At 50.6% G+C, this 26336-nt stretch overlaps 3 protein-coding genes across 3 annotated transcripts; 1 reads left to right on the top strand and 2 right to left on the bottom strand.

The window, feature by feature from the left end:
• Positions 1-1285: 1285 nt before the first annotated feature.
• Positions 1286-6983, bottom strand: LOC100906720 (synaptic vesicle membrane protein VAT-1 homolog-like). Its single transcript, XM_003737495.2, has 7 exons — positions 6470-6983; positions 4248-4388; positions 3936-4029; positions 3735-3834; positions 3291-3505; positions 2771-3187; positions 1286-2665 (listed from the first exon to the last, which is right to left on the bottom strand). Exons 1-7 carry the CDS (start codon positions 6697-6699, stop codon positions 2468-2470), a joined length of 1395 nt encoding a protein of 464 aa, XP_003737543.1. The 5' UTR covers positions 6700-6983; the 3' UTR covers positions 1286-2467.
• Positions 6984-10819: 3836 nt separating this feature from the next.
• LOC100906968 (TBC1 domain family member 10A) lies at positions 10820-14783 on the top strand. The gene is made up of 11 exons (XM_029111206.1): positions 10820-11094; positions 12008-12113; positions 12452-12547; positions 12651-12758; positions 12846-12912; positions 12991-13115; positions 13220-13306; positions 13389-13562; positions 13642-13737; positions 13845-13916; positions 14036-14783. The coding sequence occupies exons 1-11, from the start codon at positions 10964-10966 to the stop codon at positions 14084-14086; spliced, it is 1113 nt and encodes a 370-aa protein (XP_028967039.1). The 5' UTR covers positions 10820-10963; the 3' UTR covers positions 14087-14783.
• A 6137-nt stretch (positions 14784-20920) lies between these two features.
• On the bottom strand, positions 20921-26336 carry Gprk1 (G protein-coupled receptor kinase 1). The gene is made up of 16 exons (XM_003737521.1): positions 26224-26336; positions 24470-24593; positions 24205-24333; positions 23933-24084; positions 23745-23838; positions 23469-23645; positions 23234-23347; positions 23017-23151; positions 22771-22926; positions 22554-22674; positions 22265-22435; positions 22006-22157; positions 21789-21885; positions 21475-21581; positions 21242-21337; positions 20921-21124 (listed from the first exon to the last, which is right to left on the bottom strand). The coding sequence occupies exons 1-16, from the start codon at positions 26334-26336 to the stop codon at positions 20921-20923; spliced, it is 2142 nt and encodes a 713-aa protein (XP_003737569.1).

The raw sequence follows: 26336 nt of genomic DNA, 5'->3' as shown, positions 1-26336 counted from the left end.
AATATTCTCGAATTCTGTCTGTCCCAAAGATATCTCTTTCTTTCCTCGCGCCCTTGGGATGTCGTCACACAGGCGTGGCTTGATTAAGGAGCTCATTACCGGCTTTCTTCCCTGACTGAGGGTCACTACCTCAGCTGAGGGGAATGTGTGATCATCCGGAGTGTTCAAGATGTTTCGGTTTCCGCCCTAGGCTCCTTATAAGGATTATCAGCTGAAATAATCCCGAATATAAGAGAATGTTCACTCGCCCCGGTGCCGGCGTGCCGCATGAAGCAAGTGCTCGGGAGCGCTTCGCGGCGCATGCGATGGTCACGAACGACATGAGGGTACGAGGTCGAGGAGCTCCCCCGTCAACTCATGAGCTCAAGGCGTAGGTATCTGGCCGACTCGCCAAGCCAAAACATCATCCGATGTTGGAGTTCCGAACCGCCCATCCGATGGGATGCCTCCGCAAGGAAAGCATAAATTCTTGTAAGTTTCTATCACGATCGTCCAGCTGTGAGCAAATTGACTCAAGCATGTTGTGCTCGAGTCACCCCTAATCGCTCGGGGGAGTAGACACGCAACGATTCTCTCGCATCTCGACCGAAACCGGACGAGGACATGTCATTTCTGTGCAGGAACATTTCATCACGAACGGCTTGGCGCGGGCTCGGCTCTTCTATTCTTCGAGCCTGTCCAGTTAGTCAGGAGGAGGGTCCTCGTCGTCTTGGATTCTCATCCGAGGACGTCATCAGCTGAGCGTAACTCGAAACGGCGGTTCTCAGGGATCCAACAGAAACCTAGGGTTCCGCGAGCCGGCAATCGTCTTGTTCGATCTCTTTCTCACAATTGTAATCCGCTTGCGTATCCTGATGCATCCTGTGCGACATACTCGGCTCTCGTCGATATCCGAAGGTTTTTCGATGCTAGGAGCAGATGAGGCTGTAGTTCCTTGGAAGGGTCCAGGGCCTGAGGTTTCCGTCGAACTCCTCAGGGGTTCCCCGTACAGGCAAGTTTGAGAACCTCTAACTAGGGAGCGTTCGAATCGATGGAGGACCACGAGCTGTGCATACGGCATGTGCGTCCCTTCACTCCGGGAATAAGGGGCCATGATCTATTCATCATGAGTTTCCGAGCTTCCTAAGCGTGCTACTCGATGGACGGAGATTCAGGCGACGGACTGGACGATTTCACTCCGTGAAAGATGGCGAGAGCGAGCCAGCGCGCGCTCGAGTCCGGCCATGTTCTTGATGTTACGAAATCGGAGCTCTACTTATCATATGACTTTCAAAACACGGTTCCATTCAATAGAAAGTTTAGGAATATAATGAGTTTTATTCATTTTGCAGCGCTCTGTGCCAAAGGCTGGAAGAATCGGAGCGGCCCACCGCCCGTGATCAATTGCGTACTCAGGAGGGACCGAGTGGGGCCCCCAAGGTTTTACGGCTGCAACACTCGAGCATAGGACTCGAGGAACGCGCATTCTGAAGCCGTTTCTCCCCGGAACTGAACGTAGCTCCGCCGCGGAAAAACTGTGTACGCCCCTGCCCGTGACACAATAAGACCGTCAAGTTTATACCAAATTATCAGATGATGAGTGAGAGATATGTGTGTGAAATGTATGGATGGTGTATGTGGATGTCTGATACCGCGTTCACTACTAGACTGTCGCCGCTAGGATCTGCGACAGATACATCTAATACAGTAAATTGCAATGGTATGCCAATGAGAGAGGGGCATAGTATCGACTTTGTTCAGTTTACTGGCTTCATCTTCTTCGTATTCATGCGGGCAACTCTCCCGTGTTTTTGCCTTGTCGTCTGACCTCGTATTCTCTGCTCTGTATCTAACTTTCTGCCTTTCATCCGTCAGCCCATCCATCCAACAGTTCGTCTTTCAAATGAGCACCGAAATGAGCACAAATCAACCACGGTAATGAGCAGACATGGAAGAAATCTCCAATGTTTCTTCGTTGCTTCGTCGAAGTTAGGACAGTTACAATAATGAGAAAATTACCCATCGGATCGTAGGAAGTCGTTGTTGTTTTTATCATTATAATCATCGCCGTCTGTCTTCCTCTGTTGAAAATGTTAAAAGTCTTCCTTGTCCGACGCTCATCCAAGGTATCTTTCCACTGAAAATCTTCCTTTCTCGCACGCTGACTCGCTCGCTCCAGAGTAGTGGGAGCAGAGGCGCCGTACAAATTTGGCCAAATGTTTCTTCGATCGGTTTACATGCATGCTTGATTTCCTGATCAATGTACGATTCAATCAGTCGGCGGTGTATTAAAATTGTGCTATCCTTTTTCTTCGACGTCTTGGTCTAGGCCGTCACGAGAGTGTCAGGTTCCATTAGATGGGGTGAAAAGATGTGCGACGAGACCTAGATGCTTGCTGTAGCCCTCGACCTCTCCGGCAGCTGCAGCAACAGCTCAACAACTGGCTGAGCCGAAACAGATAGAGGGCATCCCAACACAGGAACACACTTAGTCCTTCGACTTCTCTTTTTCTTCGGCATCGCCGTTCTCCTTCTTCGCTTCTTCCTTTGAAGCATCCTTGTCGTTGGCTTCCTTAGCGTCGTCGGACTTCTTGTCGGTGGCTGCAGCCTTCTTCTCGTCAGCCTCCTTCTTGCTCTTCTCCTCGCTTTCCTTCTTCTCCTTATTCCTCTTGTCTTTTCTGCTTTCCTAAGGAACGAGAGGGATAACGTTGTAATTCACTGGCTGTAGGCCGACCTGTACTCTGACATCATGCGGCGTTCGCGATAGCGTTATTTAGCTGAGTTTACGCACCTTTCGTCCGACCTTGACGGGCTTCTCGGGCTCGACAGGTCGCGGTTTGGGCTCCTTGGCCGGATCCAGGAGCAGCTTGCCGACGTTCTTGCGGTCATGCATCTTCTGCATGGCTTCAGCAATGTCTTCGAAGGCCCAAGTCGAGTCTACGACCGGGGAAATCTTGGAGCTCTTGAACAAATCGAAGACGGTTGCGACTTTCTCGGCAATATACGCGTGCTGTCCCTGCTGGAACAGGAGATGACGCATATTGAAGCCGCTGATGCTCTTGTTGTCGTCGTACAGCTTGATCGGGTTGATTCTGTCGACCTGCCACCAGCTCTTGGCGAAGGAAAAGAGGTTCTTGGTCTCGCCCGAAACGAAGAAGGAAGTGCCGTAAAGCACGTAGCGACCCATCGGCTTGAGGAGGGAGTAGCCCTGTAAAAGAAGAATTGAATTCCTGCATCCGCTGTCGTCGACCGGGTACTCCTCCATTCTTGCGTTCAGATTGAGTAGGGAAATCGGAATCCGAGACACTAACCCTGCTGACATCCTCGCCGCACGAGCAATCCAGGACGACATCGACTCCGTGTTCGGCGACCTTCTTGACCTGTGTGACAGTGTAGGATTCCCGCTCGAGCAGATGGTGACAAACGTCGTTCAGTTGTTCATGCTTGGCTTTTGAGGCAATTCCGATGACCGTCACATCTTTGACAGTCTTGCACAACTGAGCCAAGGCCTGACCGACACCCCCGCCTGAGGAACGAAAGCATTCTACGTTAGCACCGAAGACGCCCGTGTCGCATCCCCACCCGAATTAATGTCCCGCCGGCGAATGCGTTCCGGAAAGCACGGTTCGTTGCGCTCGATTCTACAACCGATACAACGCGGGATTTCGACTTTGCAGACATGTGTCACGTAAAGCTCGTAGGAAATTCTATAGAATGAAGAATATCCCCTCTTCACTCCACTGTATCGTGCTTACCGATCGAGAGGATGAGAACGGTTTGACCTTTCCGGATATTGGCCACGTCGAACAATAGACTATGGGCAACAGTGTAGTTCACAAGTACGGCAGCGGCATCCTGAGAGAAGAGATCGAGAATCGTATCGCTGTTCACGAACAATGTCGTTTTCGTCATTCTTTCGTTCACTGAGGGGAGTTTCGAGACGATTGGCCAAGTACCTGATAGGAGATCCCGTCAGGAAGAGGATAGCAGTGCTTGGCTGGAACAGCCGTCAATTCAGCCCAGGCTTTCATGTCGGACAGCGCGCAAACTCTAAAGAGACGGATCAGCATGTTAGAATATATTACCAATGGGTCACACGAGTCGTATCGGATCCAAATCGGGAAACGTCGACTTACAGACTGGCTGTCTTGAGCAAAGATACTACAAAAGTCAAGGCATGGAACTATTTGTATAATTGTATATGCAGTTTCCGAGGAAGAACACCCTTCCCTGTCTGCGGGTAAAGAGCACGATATATATCTACTAACCTCTGGCCTACAGTGAATCCCTCAACTTTCTCTCCGACGGCTTCCACTTCACCCGCCAGCTCGAAGCCCATGATGAAAGGAGCCTTCGGCAGGTTATCGAGAGCGCCCTGCCTCGCCATCAAGTCCGGGAAGTTGAGACCACTGGAAGAATAATTGGGATGGAAATTAAATCTCGGTTCCAAGCTCATATATCTATACCGCACTGAGTTAAGCGCCTGTAGACGTCAGTCGCAGCCCGGGGAGTCCGCGCTCATATTATCCGTATTTCGTTCAATAGTTATATTCTGGGGGAATTTTCCATCATTCTTGCGTATGATCTTGCACGGAAGTATAATGTCCGTCGTGGATGCCGAGATGCGAGCAAGATTAGCTCTCATCATCGATTTGGAATTTGGCAAACGAATCTCGGTAATGAGTCGCGCCATGTGACTGAAGCAGGAACCCGAGAATCCAGGGTATTCGTCTAAAGCACGTTGAGGTGGCGATCGTCGAATTCCAACCGCTTGTGACGCATCGTGGAAAAATTCTCAGCACGTCTACGCCGAATGGAAGAGAAGAAGAGAGACACGGGAAAATAGTGAGACGGATCGAGTCAACACTAGAGCGAGACAGCGAGAAATAATTCGACAATTTGGCAAACCAGCTAGTGTCACTGATTAGTCTACTTTTCGTCTCCAGAAGACCATGCGGCCCACACCATGGTTTTCGAGTTGTCCGAGTCGCTTATATCGTATATTTTCGCTCTTTTTGGCAAGACGTCCGCTCAGGGAGGATTGAGCCGAGCTCCATCAATAATAATGATTCTCGGTTAGACTGTCGAGAATCTATCATCAAGCGATATGGTATGATTCTTTCCAGAGGCTCGCCCTCCCTGACGTGATCTCTCGTAGAGCTGACTGTGGAATAGACTCGTCCGTATATTGAGGCTCACGTCTTGCGCGCTCAGTTTACAATTGCCGGCGCGACTGAGCGCGCTTGTATATACTAGCGAGAGATAGCCTTTCGGACTGTTGGTTGCTCGAACCAAAACAATGAAATAAGATCTAGTAACCTGAAATTTTTAGCTCGATTCAGTCGACGATCGACAGCGATTCATTACTGATCGTACGACCAAACTAAGTCTCCCTCGACCGCACTCAAAAAGCGACGTTCAGCATTGGGAACTCATCGCGGTCTGATTGACTTTGATCGATCTCCGATTGGAATTGCTCGAGAGCCTGACGAGAGACGGTTTCCAATCAAGACGTGAAAGCGCCAAGAGGCTGACATTTCGCTCGAAGGAATATTTCTGCGCTTTTGCCGCTCAGACTCACGCATCGGCCGATCGGACGAAATATCGTTGTCGATAATAATAATCGCCGACGGTAGAGCAAAATGATCCCCGGCCTCGAACGAAGAATGTATTTCGGTCATGAAATCCCTTCGAGAGGAGTGAATCGCACACGGCAGTTCATAATATTAGATTCCCCACCCCCACGCAATGGCATCCCTCGGAAACATTTGGAATCGGCGGCTTATCGCCGAAAAAAACGGCGATTCGGCTTTGTCTCGAGCGAGGAGTTGATAATAGCGGAAAGCAACAATGCTCAGTGGAAGAACGAAAAAATTACGAAGCCGAGAAGCCATCTTGTTGTCCGCCGCGCTCGTCGTCACCGTCGGTGTCGTCGTCGTCAATGCTGCTGACGACGGTGCCGCGCCCCGAGTCAGCAAGCATCGTCGTCGTGTACCCGATGCCGCAGCTCCTCAAACCAAGCGGCAACCAAGAGAGTCATCTATTCAGCGAGCAACAAGCCAGCCGGCAGCAGGCTACCGGCCGGCCAACAGGCAGGCAACCCATCCATCCATCCGACCAAACAACCAGCCAACCAGCTAGCCAAGCTACCGACCAACCATCATCGAGCACATTCGGTCGCCGCCCCGACACCCCCAGCCCAGCCTGTTGATCATGACAGCGAGCGTACGATTTCAGAATTCTCGCAAAACGGTCCCACAGAAAGTTCTAGACGTTTGATTCTAATGTCGCGTTCGAGGAAAAACGACAGATTTCAAGCATTCCGCCACCTAGGGCGGGGCAGTACTAGTGTTAGTAGTGCTCTGCTATCGGGTGTGGCGGGCGAAAACATGGCTGTCTATCTGGCGGCTACTCGCCGGCCGGCCGGCGGGCGAAACATATTCGGCGCAGAGACGCGTAATGAAATGGTCAAATCAAAACGACAACTTACGTAGCACGAACTCTGATGAGTACTTCATCTTCGGCGGGGGTGGGTTGCGGCTTCTGTTGGATCTTGACCGACTTAAGACCCCCGAAACCGGTCAGCACTACGGCCCGCATCTCCTTCACCGGGGGCTCCTCGTTGGCGGTAGCCGTTGTTTCGGCACCGGCAGCCGCGGTTTCCTCCTTGGGTTTGTCCTCAACAGGAGAAACCTCGGTCTTGGTCTCGGACTCGGTCATTTTGAACGTTGATTCGAAAAGCTTTCACTGCTTTCCAGACGAGCTAACGAACCGGCTTGGGTCGCGGCAGCACCACTCGATGAATCTCGATGATCCGGACGGTTTTACAAAGCAAGCGACGATATGTTGCTTGCTAGCTCTTGATCCGTTCGGCAAGCGGTAGTTAGGCTCACAAATAGACAGTTAGTCACTCGGAGGAACGTCGATCAAGCACGCGGGATCGCGACAGTCAAGAAGCAGCCGTTATGGCGAAGACACTCTTCTGCTCTGTCTACTCGTCGGTCGGTCGTCGTCGCCGCTGGCCAGCTAGCCGCGGCTGCCACAGGTGCGCAGTGATAGCGGGCGAGGACCGAACGCGGGGGGCTAATGCCGCCGCCGCTGCTGCTGCTGCTACCGCCGCTTCTCCTATGCTGGCCGCTGCTGCTGCCGCCGCCGCCGCCGCCGCCGCCGCCGCCGCCGCTGTCGATGGGCGAAGAGGAGGGTCGACGATGTTGTGACGCGGCTCTTCTCTTCGCCGGTGGAGAAGGAATGGAGAAACCGAACGTAATGGATGAACAGACGAATGAACGACCAAACCCAGCAAGCCGCTCGGAGAAGCAGCCAACCAACGATCAGAGTGACGACGAACTTCTTCCTCTCGTCACCATCAGCAGCGCCGCCGACAAGCAACAGCGATAGACGGATGCTGTGAGGAAAACTAGATCCCGATGATGAGTATTTTGAAAACTCTCTGCGCCGAATGCCTCTTCTCCGTCAACGGATCTTCCTCGGCGGCGGCGGCCGCCGCAGCAGCGATGCCGCTACCGAATCTCATCGAGTGTGAGCAAGCTGGCTAATTGGGCGGCGCCGGCCTCACGCTTATCGAACTTCCTGCTTCTTCGAGTTTCCCCCACGGCTTGGCGCCCGGGAATCGCCGGAGAGCGCGCCCTTAGGAGTACACACGCCTAAACTTTCAGAGCGTAATTCATACAACACTCACTCTCATCGATTCAACAAAGGCTCTTGACGCAACTTCCACTCCATTCGACAATGCTCAGGCTCGGTCGCCGCCCCACCGGCAAGTGAAGTTCGCGTACCACTGTGCGCCCTCGCAGTGATATCACTGCTCGACTTGGGGATGCCCCATTGATCACAGGGATCATTCGTTGAAGCGGAACATCCATGCCCCTAACTACGACAAACGGCACGGGCTCGATGATTGTTGAAGTCGTCCCCGCTCTGGCCCCCCCGGAAGTCAGCCGGCCGAAAGATTCTTTGTAGATACTTCCAAGAGCGAGCGATCGACGATTAGAATGCAGCTCATGGAAAAAAGTCCGGATAGGCAAGACAGAACTTCAAGCATATAGCGAAGGATTCAATCAGCTTCCGTCGAGCGGGCGAAGAAAGAATGGGGTATCCATGCTCCTCCTGACAGTCTACATCAAGCTCGGGTCCAGCTTAATCGATGGCGCGGAAGAGGTCGATCCACGACGAGGAGCTCCGGGAGCCAAGAGTTCCCGGTCCGCCTCAGTATGGGTTTCTCCGGTCGACCTGCGATGCTGTAGGTGGGCTTCGGAGCTTCTCCCGCCGTGGCCTGAGCAATCTAGCTCAGCAATGGCTCGAAACGTGGGCTGCCCCGATTACCTAGCGGCCGCCGCGGCGGACTCCGACCGGCGAGTTTTTCGGTCGAGGAACGACAGTGTGCTCAGAGCGAACGCGCGTAATACGCCCTTTCACTCCGAAGGCTCAGCTGTCCTTGAGCACACTTCCACGTTCCAGAAATCCATGCTTGTGGAGGATGATTCAATTTCCGCACCTCACTTATGGTGTGAAAGATATGAGAGCAATGAATCGCAGGAGCGGGGGCGCAAAAACCCGAATTATCATCAGTCGGCAGCCGCAAGAGCCAGAATGAGTTCCTCACCAGATGTGCGCCTTCTCAATCCTCTCGAGACTACTGTGGTCAGGCATGGTAGAGTATGATGGTTCAGTTTCTCAGAGATGTCGCCGGTCTGACGTCTTTTCTTGGGAATGCCCGTCAGATCGGAGGGGGGCGACCCGATCTAGGCCGAGAGTTTCCGCGATCCTCGCGACCCGGAATATCGATCAAAAACTCCGAGAGCTGTTGAGGTGAGACTGAATTGCCAGAGACTGAATAACAGCTAGCACTTTTCTCCCGTCAACATCCCAAGGTCTTAGGATAATCGATTAATAATTAAAATTAGGGATAATAATTAGGGATTAGGGATAATTAGGGATCTTGTTAGGGATGTTAGGACATTGTTAGATCTTTTCTACGACAAGTCATAGCCCGAATCTATCGCGCATCTTCGAGATGTAAATGCCGACTTTCGAATATGATCCCCTAGCGAGTCGAAGTCAGTCCTCAGCTTCCATTGAGGGTGAAGATGCCTCCCTCGCTTCGAGTTTTCTGGGAAAGCCTCTCGCGAACCTTTAGAGGCGAGCTGAGCGGAGAACACCCCCTTCTTGCATCAGTCGTCCTTGAACTCTACGGACTTGGAGATGTCCTGGAATTCGGAAACATTGATAGTTTTCTGGATACCGCAGTACCGGTCATTTCTTCCCCAGAATGGAAAAAGATTCCTTTCTCAATCGAAAAATCAGGGGCATCCCATTCGGAGTTCTCGGTCGAGAAGAACTTCCCCATCCATGGAAAGCGCTGTCGGGACACTGATCGCACGACTTGGGGGCACCAGGGGGCTTCACCGAACCAATTTCTCTCAGCCGCAGACCGATCTCCTAGGAAAGAACTCGAAGGCCGTAGAGGGAAGATTCTCCTCGGAGCGTGAATCGCGCTGCGTCTCCTGAGAGGGATTTTCCGGCCCAGTCGGAGAGAGCTCACCGCATGTGAACGCAATATGATGAATGGGTAGAAGGGGCTCAAAACCCGCACGTCCTCAACAAAGGGACCCCACCGCACCATCATGGAATCATCGAATATTCTTCCTTCGGAAACTAGGGGCTTTCCCAGGCAAGATCACGCTACAATCAACGTTGATCTCACCCGTTATGATTGAGTTGAACATCACCGACTCATTGACACAAGAAAGGGAGCTAGGATCGACTCTCATCCTCCCATCAGCCGTGGACGATCCTTGGATTTGGTTGATTCTTGACCCAGGAAGCGTGGAGTGAAGTCTCCCCGAGTCCGAATGTTCGAAGGTCGGCCTCGAACGCTCCCAAAGCATGGATGAGCAAAACTTCCATGGGAGCAAGCTTGAAGTCACGATATCCTGAGCCGCTGAGGATCGGGCTCTGGAGGCTTCCGATCAGGTGTGAAAGGCGGAACACATGAGCCTCAAGGGGATCCGCGCCATGAAATTACTCGCTGAACAATATGTTCCTGTGCGTGATCGAGCAGGATTAGATTCAATTCGCCATGATCCGCGTTCCATTCCGAACGAGCTCTACGCATCCAAAGACTTGACGTTTCTCGATTTAGTCTCGAGATTCGCCCGCTTCCTCGGCTCCCTGAGAGTCATGCCTCGGCACGGCACATGGGGTTCCTTGAGAACTTTGCATGTGCTCCGTAAGTCGGATCATTCTTGCGCAGGAAATCTCTTCGCGCGCAATGTTCTGCTCGGCCACGTGAAGCCGGATAATGTTTTGGAAGTTGCATTCCAATCGCACGGCCGACCTCCTTTGGTGATGATGAAGTCAATGCTCGATTCATCACCCCCGAACTGCAATGCGTTTTCTGTACAGTAGTGCAGTACGTGCTACAGTATACGTACTACAATACGGTCTCACAGCGGCCAGGAGGAAGGGCGAGCCTCTCGAATAAGTCGAGAATATGCGATACAGCGGCCGAAGTTCTCGGTCGCCCAGCCGAGCGTAGCTTCTCTCCTGCATCGTCGGCTTGCGTCTTCGCGAGACCACGATTGTCGGGAAGGACAGGTACGAATGCCGAACACGGCGTTTTTTCCACGGATGAGTCGAGGGTTTGGGGGCCCTGTGGTCGTGCCGCGCCGTTTATCTGGCAGCCGAATTGGTCCGCCGCCATCTTGCCTGGCGGTCAGATGTCGACACTCCTTGCACATGCGATAGAAAGCAAGATGGCGGCCCCCTCTGCTGGACGTTTCGGCGACTATCCATTGCCTGCTGCCGCTGTCTCCCCTCTGACTGTGAGTTGTGAGGCTCTGTGTTCGTGAAGTCGCCGACTTTTCTGCCACCTATCCTCCTGTGGAGTTCGTTATTATGGCGGAGTTCCGGTGCTCCCCTTGAAGCCCACCATCGCTTTGTGTACTAAAACGAAGATATAACGATGGGAACAAACGAACCCGTCACGAAAGACATCGGGCAAGGCGACAACACCTCCCTCGATCAAGAACAACAGCAGTTACAGCCCGATAAGTACGGATTCATTCGAGCGCCACACGTGACGAAAGATGTGAGGTGAGGGAAACTTCAAGGCTATTCCACATTGGGATCCGATATAATACAGACTTTCGACAGCGTGAATTGCCCAGAGTCCACCGTTTTGTTGTCACCAGTCAGCTGATTGCTGTCTAACGGAAACTCCGCTGGAGTTCCTCCGTGGCTCTCCAGCAGTGCAGTGTTCTCTCGGTTTCAAGCAGAATACTCGCAGACTCAGGATATATCATTTAGATCAGCGGGCTGACCCTTTCTTGAAAGATTCCGATCTGTCTTTGGTTCGGAAGTATGAGGCGGAAGCCACAGCTGAAATGACCGCTCTGAAGTCTCCCATGATCTTTTGTCTGCTGCCTGTCAACCGTTCGGTCAACTGCTGGACCATTCGGTGCTGCGGTCTTCCGACACCGACAGCCTGGGTCGCTCACGAAGCTTCAGGCTATGACCTCAGTTTTCGAAGCGCCGCTGACTCGACACATGCTTTTTCTACTCGAGTCGGAGACGGCATGTCTCGTTCAGTTAGTCGAGGATCGATGGTATTTCGCTCATCGACGGAGACAAGTGATCTTAATCTTCCCGAGGTCGTTCGGTGGCCACCTCCGCAGTGAGCGCTGCGGCATCAGAACGATGTGATTCTCATAGGTATCATGGGGCCTCGATTATTTTTAAGTAATATCTCGGCTACTAGATAATTCTGCGGCTTCAGTATTCTAGTCTGATCACTACTGATCAGGCTGGAATTATGGATAATCCTGAGATGAGGCCAGTTCGCACGGGAATCACCTGTTATTATTTGTCCAATCGATCACGAATGAGTCAGGCTCGAGTTGAGGGAAAGTGAAATGATTTGCGTCGATCCTGAATCCATCGCAAAAGCGGAGATCCTCGATCGAGACACCTTTTGCTTACTCATGAGAGCACCATCTTACTTTTTCAGAGCCGTAGAATCCAGTATTCCAAGCGAAGTTCTGCGGCGTAGAGAACAGAAATGGAGAGACATGCTCCAGCAATGGGATCTCTTCACTTCGAAGAAATTCAAGAAGGTAGGAATTCAGTCGAAAATGACAGCAAGGTTCTCAGATGGATTCGTCATCAGATTAGAGATAGGAGTGAAAAACCTGATTCTGAGATTCTTGAACATTCATCCCAACGATTGCGCTGATGAGATTACGAATGAATTATTGACCAGTCGACGGTGCTCCGTGAAACAATCTGATGAACCCTAACGATCAGTATGCGTGGCGTCACGGATATCTTCAAGCAATGGACACACACTTTGACTTCCATATCACGAAATATGCGGAGGAGAGTGCCCCTAGCATATTAATCGAGGCGGGGGCTCGTGAGCTTCGGAAAACCTGAATCGATGAACTCATTTCAGCTGCGCAACAGATGTCGCAAAGGAATTCCCTCGTCGATGCGAATGGCCGCTTGGCCCTACCTTTGCGGAGGTGTGTTCCGCAAGGAAAAACGAAAAGTAAGCCTATTCATCCTGAACTCTCCTCGGGGCAGTGAGAAATGCGAAAAAAATCGGGATTTCCATCGGAGTTCTGACGATCCGAGCCTCGGCCTTCTTTCAGGGTCTGTTTCAAGACTTAGACTCTCAAAGCGGCGACCCAGTATACGTGGATGATATTCGGAAAGATATCGACAGGCAATTCCCCGATCACGAGTTCTTCAAATCGGAGGTACGAGACTAGATAGGGCGTGCCGCCCCCAGAAATCGTTGCTCTCTCTGAGAACCGACCCTGAATTCTTCCCTTCGAACTTCACAGGATGAGTCTGGGCAAAAGGAACTGTTCCGCGTCCTCAAAGCTTACTCTATAATGCGACCGGAAGTCGGTATGTATAAATGAGATACTGAGGTTCCAAACTTCACGAAATGAAAAATCGCGAATGCGACCGAATATATCGTTCCAGGATATTGTCAGGCCCAGGCGCCAGTTGCGGCTCTCTTACTCATGCATATGCCAACCGAGGACGCTTTCTTCTGTTTTGTCGAAATCTGTGACAAGTATCTGAATGGTTACTACAGTCCCGGGCTGGTAAGCGAGAGGGCAGACATTCTCCCCTATGGATATCCCAAACGATCTACCTCTCGAGCGAGCTCAGGATCTCCCACGTAACATACCTGCCGCCGTCACTTCAGGAAACCGTTCAGTTAGATGGCTTGATTCTATTCGGTCTGTTGAAGAAATTCTCACCCAAAGCGGCGCAACGACTCAACAAATTAGACGTAAGTGAAGTGCGATTTCTGCGCGCGGCGATCGATAAATCAGAATTCCCGCTCAGAGAATCTCGCTCTTATGATCTGACAGGTGAATCCGACTTGTGTGATGACCGAGTGGTTCATGTGCTGTTTCACAAGAACGCTGCCATGGCCATGCGTTCTCCGTGTGTTCGACATGTTCCTCTGTGAAGGTATCCGAGTCCTATTCGAAGTCGGCATCGTACTGATCGACTCGGTTCTGGGTTCAAGCGCTTCCAGCAAGGTGAGTTCCTTCGACGCGAAGGTCCGCACAAGAGCTGGCCATGAAGAGAATGAAATTTAAAACCGTCTCGATTCGACAGGCGGGAGCTCGAGGTCAATATCTTGAGTCATTCGAGGTTTTGAAGTCCCTCAAAGTAGCTGGTGATAACTTGCTCGAGGAACCTTTCATCAGGCAGGTGGGTCCGACAGATACATTAGGTCCAGCTCGTGTACAAGGCTTCATGCGACATTCTGGGCAAATGCCTGCGACATGGATGAATATTCTCACGTCCTACTCTCGCAGGTGATCGCGGTTGACCTTAGCCGGGAAGATCTGGTGCGGGAACACAAACGCCAAGAGACAAAGAAACAAAAAGTCAGTGCAAGAAGGAGATTTTAGCCTGAGTATTCAGTGAGCGTTGCTCCGGTGTCACGATACCACGCTACATGTATATCTGACTGGCGACACCTAACGGGACCTTTGCTCCTTGACAGGAGGAGAAGAGACGCCAGAAAGACACTGCGAGAGCCAAGAGGAGTATCTAGGACAGAGAACCCAGGCTACCCGGGTGGGTCCTTGGTATTTCTGAGAGAGTGCGAATGAGGAACCGCGTTGAGCCGAAGGATCTCGACGTAGTGATACGAGATAAGGCTACGCCCCAGTCTCGATATGGAGACCTGCGGATGTTAGAACTTCTTGCGGCGAATCGGACATGAGCCTGAGAGGGCTCTATCGATACACCATCCTTCGCGAACCCAGCGTCGCTCTTAGGAGTCCGATTACAGATCACATCTTCGGTCGCAATCGACGCTCGACTGTCGCTCAAGTTCACCATATTCGAATGATGATCGTCCTCGCATGGGCGATTCGCTTCTGCTCCGAAAATTTCGAAATTCAGAATTTTATCGTACCGATGGACTAGAAAAAGCGCACATACAATCGGAGGACCAAGCGTAGGCGACGCTCTCGAGGATCCCGATGCGAGCATTATATTCTCCCAAACCCCGCTTCCCTTGCCTCGGCCCCATGACCTTGTCACCAATGGTTCCGATTGCGGGTCGATTGGCGATAAGGCATTGGAGAAAGCAGAGGCATTCTCGAAGTCTCCTCGCGAATAATTTCGAGTTTCTACGAAAGTTCGACATACAAGGTGCCTTATTAGAAGGGAGGGGGATGGTCACCATGTCAAGCACTGGAGAGGATTAATTCTGTAAACGCTACTGATCGATGTAGATAATTTCCTTCGATGGACAACGCAAGAGCTCCAGCAGCTCATACAAATGTATGTGAACGATTTTTGGCTGCTCTATGACTCGAGTCGCGTGCTGCCTGACCTGTTTCGGGCATTGTCTGGCTGAGGGATCGGAGTCTAGAGAAGCGCCTGATTCGATCTTTTGTATTCATCGGAGAATGAAGGCATCGGGGAGTATTCTTGGGAAAATGTCCGAGTGCTTTAGAGCTCGAATCACGTGAGACCGCGCAGCGAGTGTCCAACGCCTTTCAGCGGATCATGATTCCTCGCAAAAGCATCGAAATAGCCGGAGTTGGGCGTGCACCGTTGCATGCGTGAAAAGTTGGCGTCGTCCCCGAAGAAGACGAGGCTCGACACCTCGCCTCTTCAAGATGTACAAATATTGAAAGTTCGCGGGACTCACGTCGTAGATACACTTCAATGTCTTTCCAGATGAGGGTCTAAACAGCCTAATCCTGAAGGAGGCGTTTATTCTCTCTGAGATGAGCGACAATTCATTAATTATTGTGACGGACGCTCAGCAATCCCTTTCCCAAGCGATACGCTTGGACAGCGCCGATACAGGAGATTTCCACTGAAAACGTACAAGATTTAGTATTCGTTGACTCCCGTCTCACGTTCCGACGGTTGTCGACCTGCATGACATAATTATTGTGCAATGATTTCACGGATGTATTTTCCAAAATGATGAGTCGTTTCGGATACGATGGAGCTGGAATGCCCGGGCTTTCCAACCGCTATATCGCACCGTGGAAAGCCTTGTATAGGTTTTCGTACTCTGTATTTTCGACTGACAAGATCATGACTTTCTCTGAAGTACCATGAGAGGTTGAACTCCTCGCTCGTTAACATGTGAAAAGCTCGATATGCATCCGATCTCCACGAGAATATCCGGGGAGCTCGATTCGGCCTTATCTCCTCTTCCTCCTCCCAAGCCTCTGAGGCTGACTGAGTCACACTTGACGTGTGAAGGATGGACCAATAAGTAGAAGAATAGACAAATGAATAAATGAATGACTTCCTATTATTGAACAAAGGAATGATGGATGCCTGGTTCACGGAAACGGGGGGACGGTTGACGCAGGGAATAAGAGCACTATCATGATGATTCCTCCGATCCGCGCATTTTCCGAGCCTCCGCCCTCCATACCCGTTTCTTTTTTATTTCTTCTCCGCGCTGCTCATCCACATCGGGTTCAGGGGTAAATGCGCGATCCGGTGCGATAATTCTGCTCTTCTATATGATGCGCTACCATCTTGTCAATATTTTTTCCCTGACCGAGGCTGGTGCAGTCGCAGATCAGGCACCCGTCGAACTTTTGGGAGATTCGACAGGCGGTCTGACGATCGACCGATGGATTCTCAGCTCGCTTATGCCAAGGGAACCTATGTCCTTGGATAGTGAACCGAAAAAGATGTAATATCGAGCGTCATGCCCGGCAATCAGGTGAGATTCCATTGCGAGCGTTCGTGATCTTCGTGTCAATTTTATTGATACCCAATAATAATGATCATTAAAACAGCGATACGAACTTCGATAAATACATCACCGATGTCAATTACGATTAAGTGTTCCACAGGGTAAGCAGCTCATTGCCAAGCTCGATACAGGCAGAGTTTGTGCTAGGCCTGTAGGCGTGACCGTACGATGGCCGACAAGGCCCAAATCACAGAGCCACAGGAGGCCTTCCGTCGAAAACCATCGTTTTCAACTTATTCGAAATTCATCATATCCATCATCATTTTCTGCATTCTTCCTTTCACCACCATCCACCGAAATGTCGATTTCTAGATCACTAAACTTGGTACCTTGGTCTTCTACCGCGCAAATTAGTGTTACTGATATCTATCATAATGACTCCTGCTGGTACTAACTTAGATCTACCATGATTACAACAACGTCCAGGTCATCGTCATCATTTCCATCCATCATGAGTATCGAGTGACTTCACCTAGACCAGACAGATTGATGCCACCTCAAACGTATAAAACATCAAGAATCGGATTGTTCTTTCACCGGTGCTGATCATCTTGGAATCAGACCCGGTCCGGCATCTTGGATCTCGGTCGCTCAGCCGCCTTTGTTGGTTTGTTTGTTTGATGATTCACCCAGCACTAAATCCTCAGCTTGAGTCCTGTTTCTAACTGCAGTCGTCAGCTCCAAGGTAGGTATTCCCTTCCAACCGGCTCTACGTTTTCTCCACATGTCATTGTCTCCTCGATCACTTTCCCCGCTCCCGTCCTAGTCTGCCTCCGGTACCAATGGCAATAATACAATGTATCAATAATAATGATGATGACTATAATTCTGGTAGCATTGTTAGGACACGTACGTAAATCGCTGAAACGAACGTGCGCTACCGAGGGGCGAAAAAATTCCAGATTTAAGAGACTGTAGTCAACCTGGAACAGATAGGGAGAGTATGCGTGTGACACTGTCAGGTGAGTCGTGAGAAGCAAGGGGTACTCGTGAGTATTCCTATGATAGATCGAGGTTCGGCTATCTGACTGCTCGGTTGGCTTGACGGGTGGCTGGCGTCGCCCCTTGTGCACGGGGAACGAAGGGCGACGGGCGGGAGCGTCAACGACTCATTGCTCACTGGGAAAAACTCAGGTCAGACACTTTCGACAGACTTCCCGATACCGGCGAAAAGATGACTGTCCGCATCTCTTTCTCTAGTTTTGACTACGGGCTTGAGTCTTGATCTGAATTGATATCCGCTGAGGGAATCATGGTAGGACCCCTGGATCCTTTGAGGGACCGATACATGAATCAAGGCACCTCTATACTCCATCTCTATAGGACGCGAGTACAACTCGGAACATATCAAGAAAAAATGAGATGATTCCCTCAGGATACGCACAAGTCGCATGTCGAGGATCTAGCAATCGATGTGAGTCGAACTCTACGATCTGAGCGCTGTCAGCGATTCCTCGCGATCAAACGCTGTACAATCGATCTCTTCCTGGACTAGGGTAGTTTTTGAGACCTGACTCCTGAGGTGCCTGACACCATCGGGAACGATGGATTCAACAGGCGGCTCTTGCTTTGTCCATCAAATAACTGAGAGACATTCCGAGGGAATGCACTCACAGGAAGGTTTTGTCCTCACATGGCTTGATTAATCGTCGCCTCAGCGCAACTGATTCCCGCATACCGAATATTCGAAAACTCAAAGCGAGCCGCTATTCGTGTCCCTCCCACGCTTCCCATGATTTCAAGGCGGTGATTTCAGCTAAAGGGACTCCGCCTTCCTTCCGCGATCTATTTGTTTCTCCTCCTCATGGGATCCGTGAGAGGAATATAAATATCGTCATAAAGGACACCTCCTCTATTCATCACGATGGGGACTGTCATGGGCGAGCGCACGGAGTAAACACTCCAAATTCACATCATCGGGGTTGCGACGAGGAGCCGTGTGGCTCAATCACCGATATGGCTGTCCTAGTGCCGAAGTCGAGACCCAAGGCTTGGTTATCAGCGGATTCCTCTATATATAATTTGTTTTATTTTCGGGTCGTAATCCTCGACTTGATTCCAAGGCGATTGCTCATACACGGAGCGCTCCCAACTAGATTCCATCTTTGATCTTTAGTGCAGCGCCACCTCTATTCTGAAGATATAATACATTGGGTATGTATAGCGACTTTTTCTGCTCTTCGATTCTCTGCGTCGAAGGTCGTGGGGAGTAGATCCATCCACGGGCGATGTGTCAACGCATGTCATCCGCGTAGTTTGTAGGTGGGCCTGGATGGATGCGTAAGGATGAGTCTCAATCACTGAAGATCTTTTCAACTTATTTTTATGGGGATATATCGGATGGATCGGTTTTGGAGTGCCAACCATTCGGAGATTTGGGTCTCAGTCAATCCCGTAATAAAAGTGTTGGAGATGGTAATACATATGCAAACACTCCTCCGCACACTAGTGATGCATTTCAGACCTATCCTATACGGATACAGGTAATCTATACTGTCTCCTAAAGGAGCTACCAAGTACTCAGATGACATCATCTGAGTGAAATCATTCCAAGAAGAATCATGTATATCACTACCTATTTGTTCCGACGCGACAATACGAACTTCGCGGACAGTTTCACTGATTCTCGATAGTTAGCAACAGGAAAAGGGAAATGGTATGAGCATCATGATTCGACCTGTCGCTTGGTCGTAATCCTGTGTGTAATTGGCTTCATTGGGATAATATGTATCCGAGTCCCAATAGGCTATGAACGATCCAGATGGGAAGAGCGCCCGTGGTTGGCTTCTCGAGTCATCTCTATCATCAGAGCTTATTTCGAGTCGCAGAGGACGGGGAAGCCTCGTCAACAGCTCGAGAGGTGTGCAAAACTCATTCCCCGATCGATGTCGAGGGAGTTCCCCCTCGAATGCACACGCACACCCCGTGTTGCTCGAGGACAATCTATTCGTATTCAAAAGTTTGTGAGAGGGACAGAAAATGAGAGACAAACTCTGTGAGCTGATCGAGAACAATTGATGAGGTGAAACAAATAATCCAGGTCGGAAAACAACAAGCAACAAAGTCGAGGAGAATTAACCTCCATGAAAAAATCTCAGCACTCGAAAATATTCGCCCGAGTCTGCCCAGATCTGCTCAAGTGCAGCTCTCCCACCACAGCGGCCGTTCGAACATCTTGGTGAATGTCCCATCTCAGGAAGCTCATGTCGGCGAGAAGGCTCGAGACAAAGCTCATCGCTGCTCTGCTGACGAATAGCGGTTCCTCAAAATGTTCTTTCCGATCCCATAAATCACCTTGCGCCGCCTGTCTTCCAATTGCTCCTGGTCCAGACGAATCCTTCTTCGGACTCGGTTCTCCCCTCGACCCCGGAAGCCCCTAAACCTCGCTCCGAAGCGACCGGCTCGCTGAAAACGGTGCGACATGGAACTAATGATATCTTGATCACAGAGCATCGTAGGCAGCTAGTGTACCGCGGCGGAACGGAAGGGGGGCGATTTCTTTCTGAGCTGATCCGCTCTTACTCCGATACCGGAGAAGCGGTTTCATACTGATCCCTGCCCCTGAATCCATTCCTCCACCGTCGCCATCCGTAAGATCAGCAACTCCTGACTCAGGTCCGACATGGGCGCAGCCTACACATGTCGCAAAGGTTCGACGCCTCACTAGCCTGACCGATACGATGAGGCGAGATGATAAAATCATTACTGACGCTTAAGAATTAGGAGGAAGCGAAACGCAATCTGTAAATCGAGAGAATCAGATCTCGGATTCGGAATAGAAATGTCGAGCTCGCTTCCTTGCAAACCACCAACCGACCGAGCAGCCAGCGTCGACTTGTAACGACCAACTCACCGTCATTGGTTTCATCATCATTGTCGAGTTGTGGACACGCTTGACAGTGTTTTTTCCTTTCCTGATCAATCGACCGTCCGTCTGTCATCCCACTTTGTGTTTCAGCGAAAAAAATTGGATGAGAAAACCGTACGTTCCTTTCCCGCCGCATTGATCCACTAGTCTCTCAAGCTGAGTTTCCTTGCTTCTCCTTTAAATTTTCTGATCACAATACCCCATTCCATTGAAGAGGGAGATCAACAGCGGCAGCAACGAAAAAATTCTTGCTGTTGTTGTTGTTCGGTGCTATAACATTGAGTACATTGGGTCTTTTTAGGATTCTGTCGTTGGTCAGTGACCAGGGAAGGTTCGGCTACATTTGGCAGACATCTTTCTTCCGAAATCGTTCACGGTTGCCGTCAACACAACAGTGTGAAAGTGTTCTCGGTAGCGTACCATGTGTCCATAATACCCAAGCGATGGCCGTGTGTCCCCGCTATGCTTCTGTCCGACTGTATACACAATAGAAAAAGGTCTTCGAGTTCAAAGCGCGCGCGCGGAACGAAATCGATGTCTCCGATAGAGACGCGTCTCCATCGACGTTGCAGGTTGAGGGCAATCGATCCGAGCCTTTCCCTGGTCACGATCAGCAAACTCTTTCGACAAGGTACAGACAGTATGACTCTCTAATCGTGTCGCTAGCTCTACGTGCCGTCGTCGTCAATTGCGGCGATCATCGTCACTTGCTCGCGTAGTAACAATCAACATTGCTCATCTTACTCCGTCATCAACTCATCTCTCGGGAGCCGATCCTTTCAGTTACTACCGTTGCGGTGAGAATTCTGGCCGCCACCGCCGGGGGGAGCAGCTTGTGCGTGAACTGTCGGGCCAGGCGACTGTTGGTTTGCTTGTTTCGCAGGCTCATTGGCTGTCCCGTAGATTTTTCCGGCTTTCTTGGCTATCGTTTGAAGCATTTGGAGTGAGTGCTTATGCGTTTGTTTGAGAGAAATGAGCCACTCCTGGAAAACAGCGGAGAAACCCGACGTAAAGCACGGCAGCCGAACGAGCGCCAAGGGGTTTCGGAACTTTCTATCGATCCGGATTGTTTCCGAGGAACCGAACTCCGGAGAACCCACCTTGAGACCGATCTCATCTTGATTCGTAAAGATTATCCGAGCGTCTTTATCCCTTTCGTCTCTGCTCCTCATTTTGAGAACGATGCTGTGTTCTCCCTGGAAGAACGAAGAGTTCGGAGTGCCCGGGAGAAGTGGCTATCTGGCTTGAGGACGGTCTAGGACAGATATCATTCAACAAAGGTTCATGCCCCGAGGAGCGAGTCTTTCCCCGAAAGCGTTCGTCGTCTCCTTACCTTTACGTTGACATAGTCAGCACATATCTCTTCGATCTGGTCCATAAAAATTAATTCAGGTTTACCAGACTCCGTGTGTAACTCCACACGATTCGGGTAGAGTTTCCCTGTTCGGAGGGGAAAACGCTGCGTCAGTCTCGCTAAGTTGATTATAAGGGATTTCATTCGTCCATATCAAGCAGAGCGAATTCATCAAGGAGTCGATCGAGGTTCCGAACGATCGCCGAGGAGTTTGTACGTTTGGGGATGGTGAAGAGGGCGGGGCTCAGATAAGATATTTCGGCGATCTCGGAGAACTCACGGGGCATACTAACCGTATTTGGTCTGCCAGTTCGAGGCGAAGGGACCTCCGAGTTTCTTGATGTAACCGTGCAGAATGCAGTCGGATTGCTCCTCTTGATCGAACTTGGCCTGTAGCGATAGAGTCGCCGTTGAATCTCGTTATTTAGAAATAAACTAATCTCATCCGCCCTGAGCCGGACACGACGCGACGAAGGGGGCTCTAATGAAGAGCCGCGCAATCGTAATTACCTTGGCTTTCGACCGAGACTTGTGCTCGCGCTTGTCGGCATCCTGGTTCACAGTTTCGAACACAGTCTCTGCGATTTCCTGTTGCCAACGTTCGGAAATGACGACTGAGAAGTTCTTGTACAGTTCCTGGTCGGCCTCTGTCAGCTTGATGCCTAGAATCGAAGGAGTCAGGTTCCATGATCGATCGTTGCTGGGATGATATCAAGCGACAATTCGTAATTTTCGAGCCCCTCGGTAGAGGAGCGGCTCGGAGACGAACCTTTCGTATCCTCTTCGTCAAATGAACCAATGTCGAACGCGTCGGCCGCATTTACTTCTCCCCGTGGTGGTATCAGGGGGGGAGGGTATTTCTGGAGATAGACCAATTGCCAGTCGAGTCCCGCAAAGAAAGGATGACTTTTCACCTCGTCTGCTCCACGACCTCGACAACCTGAGAGAGCTCGATATTAGTCATCATACTTCAAGGAGATCTCTCGTGGAAACTGGTCTGCGCTAATGTCAACTTCTAAAAGAAACGTCTCTCTCGGGAATGATGATTATTAGCTCACCCAGCCGTTTGTCCACTTCTCTGTGGAGAAGGCCGTCTAGGAGATGGCGCAGTTCCGCTGAGAAGCTATCCGGAAGCTCTACGTTCATTGTTAGGGTCATTCGGTCTATTTCATGCTTGTCCTGCAAACAGTAATCACTCTTATGTTAGTCGGAACAGTCGATTTCGCGAGGCGCGTCCTGGACCTCTAGCAGTCGCGGTTTTCGAGGAGACCGTACCTTCGTTTTGTGCTGCCGGAATGGACTATGACCTTTCAACAGTTTATACAGCATGCAGCCGAGGGAAAACCAATCGGCGGATGAATCGTACGCAGTACCCTTGGATAAAACTTCCGGCGCCATGTAACCGTGGGTGCCCACACTAGCGTGCGGCTTCTGTGGAAATTCGAGGGTAATGAGCTCCAGTCGTAGAGGTACATATATGAAGACGTTAAGCATGCCTCGTCGAAAGACGCAGCGCCAAACCTTTTTGGAGAAGTCGCAAGCGAGGCCGAGGTCCGAGATTCGAACATGACCGTTTTCATCCAAGAGAATATTCGCTGGTTTCAGGTCGCGATATACAACGAATCGTTTATGCATGTGTTCGAGACCGAGTATCACCTGAAGACGGAGGCGATTGACAAGCCGTCGTCGTATATTTAGATTCGTTCGTGTCACTAATCGAGCAGAGACTTGTCCTAACCTCGGCGGCGTAAAAACGCATCTCGCCTTCCGTAAATACTCCGTGTTGCGAGAGATGATAGTGGAGGTCGCCGCCGTTCATCAGATCGAGGATGAAGCACAGTTTGTCGGGAGTCTGTGGAAGGAAACTGGACTAGAGATCTGCTCGAAGGACCATGAATTGATTCGGCGAGATCGCATCCTCACAAGAGTCGGACTAATCCGAAAATTCGCTCCAAATCCGAAGGAGAACCAACCTGGAAAGCATAGGTCATACAAACGATGAATGGACAGTCTTCTCCGGTCGAAACGAGGGACAGCATAATGCGTTCGTTCAGAGCCAACGTTTCTCCTTGTTTCATTTTGATACGTTTCTTGTCCAAGCATTTCATGGCGTACATTTTGCCGGTGTCTGCTTTTCTACATCCGTAAACCTGTAAAACCGTATCCAGAAGTCTGTTTAGCTGCTCGATTACACGATATGCATGAGAACTTACATACGCTCTCCCAGACCCCAAACGGAGGAAATGTACCTCGCCGAAACCGCCTCGGCCGATGATCCGGTGAACTGAGAAGTCGTTCATGTTGAGCTGGAGGTTTAACTCGAGATTCTTCCATTGGCAATACCTGGTGCGAGAATTAGAACTTGAGCATCTCGTCTGAAGCGCGTGTCTGAAGCATTCCTCGCTTGGTTCCGGTCGACGATATATTGGGGACTCACCTGGTAAATTTGTCGCTTTCGATGAATTTAAGGAAAAGGTCCCCGCGCAAAGAATTGAATATCTCCTCGATATAAGGCTGGAAAAGATTCACTGGGACTTCGTTCCTCATAATATTCTTCTGGACGTGTGCTACGGAATCCAGCGAATAGGTCTGGAATTGGAGTTCGTCACTGTCAGAATATGTCGTTATGGATAAAGACTCGCAGACGCCGTCGGTATTGATCCGCTCTTCCAAATGCGCGAAAAAAACATTTTATCGACGAGCACTCACATGAGTATGCGAGAGCAATTCCCGCATAATATAGTTGTCATATATCTCCCGAGCGAAAGACTTCCGCTCTTCGTCTGTTTCCAGTTTTTCGTAGTTTTTGATCTCCTCGTAGAAGGTGAGCTGCGAGACCTGAGGGTGGAAACAGGAGAAATTGATCGTGTTACTCACTTCATACGCCTACGTGCTGTGAACTTTCGGCAACGGCCTGTGAAGATTTTTCTTTGGAAAGACATTCAGTCCTCCGATCGAATGATCGCTGTCTTACTTGTTCGTCGTGGACATTCTCGCAGAAGTCTTTGAACAGTAGGTAACCAAGATGCTGTGGGAATATTTTGTCGAAAGTGACTTCGCCCGACTGTTGCAGATGTTTGTGCATCACACTCCGCACACTGCGAAAGATAAGTTTCACTTCTTAAATCGATGATCTCCCGCTCGAAGCTCCAGCCGGAAGATTCAGACCAGAAAAGGCTGGCCGGTCTTTGTTAGACATTTCCATAAGGTTGGTGGCACCTGTCTTTTGTGAGCCAGCCCTGCCGTTGGGTAAACCGTTAGCACGGAACAATGAATTCTATGGCCGGAAATATCTCTAGAAAGAATGAAACGAGGAGCCCTCAACAACCGCCGCCTAGGATGAATCAGTCGCGAAGCTCAAGGGAAGGAAAATTCCACGGTGTAGAGGGCAAGGATTGACGCCCCACCGAAATCCAGTGTGACTTCGCTGAGAATGCATAATTTCCGGACAGTTCTTCTCTAGAACGAGCGGGCGGACAGACGTATGGACGTGTCTCCTCGGAAGAGCTCATCTCTCCGCTCGGCGAAGTTCGCCGAGGATAACTCGTTGGGGTCGCGAAAACTGAGCACGAGATGCTGCGTGGATTCATTGAGAAAGAGATTTGTAATTTGCAGCAGGTCGGATTTCCATTTATAGGCATAGGACTTCATTTGCCACCACGGCTCCGAAAGCTCGTGACCAAAATGCTCGCTCTTCATCATGTCGATCGCTTGACTCTACCTTCTCTGCAGCAGCGGCAAAGCACCGAGGAGATCTGTCAACAGAGTCAGTTAAGGAAACGACACAAAGCTCCGACACATGGTTCGACGGATGGTTTACGAGCTACGCAGAGCATTCCGCGCGGATGTTGATGAATTTGCGCCTTCCAAGAATCAGGCGCAATAAGTTGCCATCGCGTCTCAGGGAGAATACCTCCTCGAGGAGAGGACTTCGCGTCTGGGCTCAAGCGGAACAAGGAGGGTTACTCGTCGACAGACGGAATCACTTCACTCGGGCCGATGGATTATTCTCATTCCGTCATTGATGCGTCAGTATTCGCTGAGCTCGAAAAGATCTTTATGCTCGGTGTGTTATATCAGCTCGTCAGAACTCGGCTTCATCGTTTCGTCCCTTCCCAACAGGTGACTTCAGTCGATCTGCGATAGCCGTCCTTCGATCTCTGCGATGATTCAGCCAGAGCTCTGCAATTCGCACCATCGATTCCAAGCATTTCTTGCAGACTTATCGAATATTCGGGCGATATGAGCGAGATTTCTGAGCCGGAATTCCCTTGAATCGAGGCAGACTCGAATGTACATATTAGGTCTCTGATATCGGAAGGCAGCGCGGCGGATTAATCGCCCGCTCCTCACTCAGCGCTCCCCGGCATACGGTTCTGAGCTTCTCCCATAAACATGAAGTAGAGTCTAGAGTGTACTTGCAAATGAGCCGCAACTGCTCCTCCGAACTTCGGAAGCAATCCGGATCATCGGGATTGGCAGGTGCCTCGGCTTAGCTCGCTTTAGTCGCGCTAAGGAACTCGACAAGCTTTCGACCGAAATTCCGAAGTCCTCAGTTCCCTCGAAGTATATCGGTATTATCGGCAACCGGTCGAGTCGAACGAGGAGTAGCAAGTTCGCGCAATCGGTGCTCGAGTCGCATGGTCCTATTATAGGACCGATACTTTCGGCCATCGTTCATGGAGCGGGTAGCGCAGCGGGACATTCTGAGATTTTTGTACGACTCACCTTGGATCCGGGAGAATGATTTTCTTGCTCGCTCGGGCCGCCGGTGTATTCTTGCTTTTCTCCATGGCCATCAAATAGGACACATCGGCCAAAACTGCTTCTAGATCCGCCAT

This window comes from Galendromus occidentalis, unplaced genomic scaffold, assembly GCF_000255335.2.
Source record: "Galendromus occidentalis unplaced genomic scaffold, Mocc_1.1 scf7180000075563, whole genome shotgun sequence".
NCBI classification, from domain to species: domain Eukaryota; kingdom Metazoa; phylum Arthropoda; class Arachnida; order Mesostigmata; family Phytoseiidae; genus Galendromus; species Galendromus occidentalis.
The sequence above is the reverse complement of the archived record's forward strand: the minus strand, read 5'-3'. Positions and strand labels throughout refer to the sequence as shown.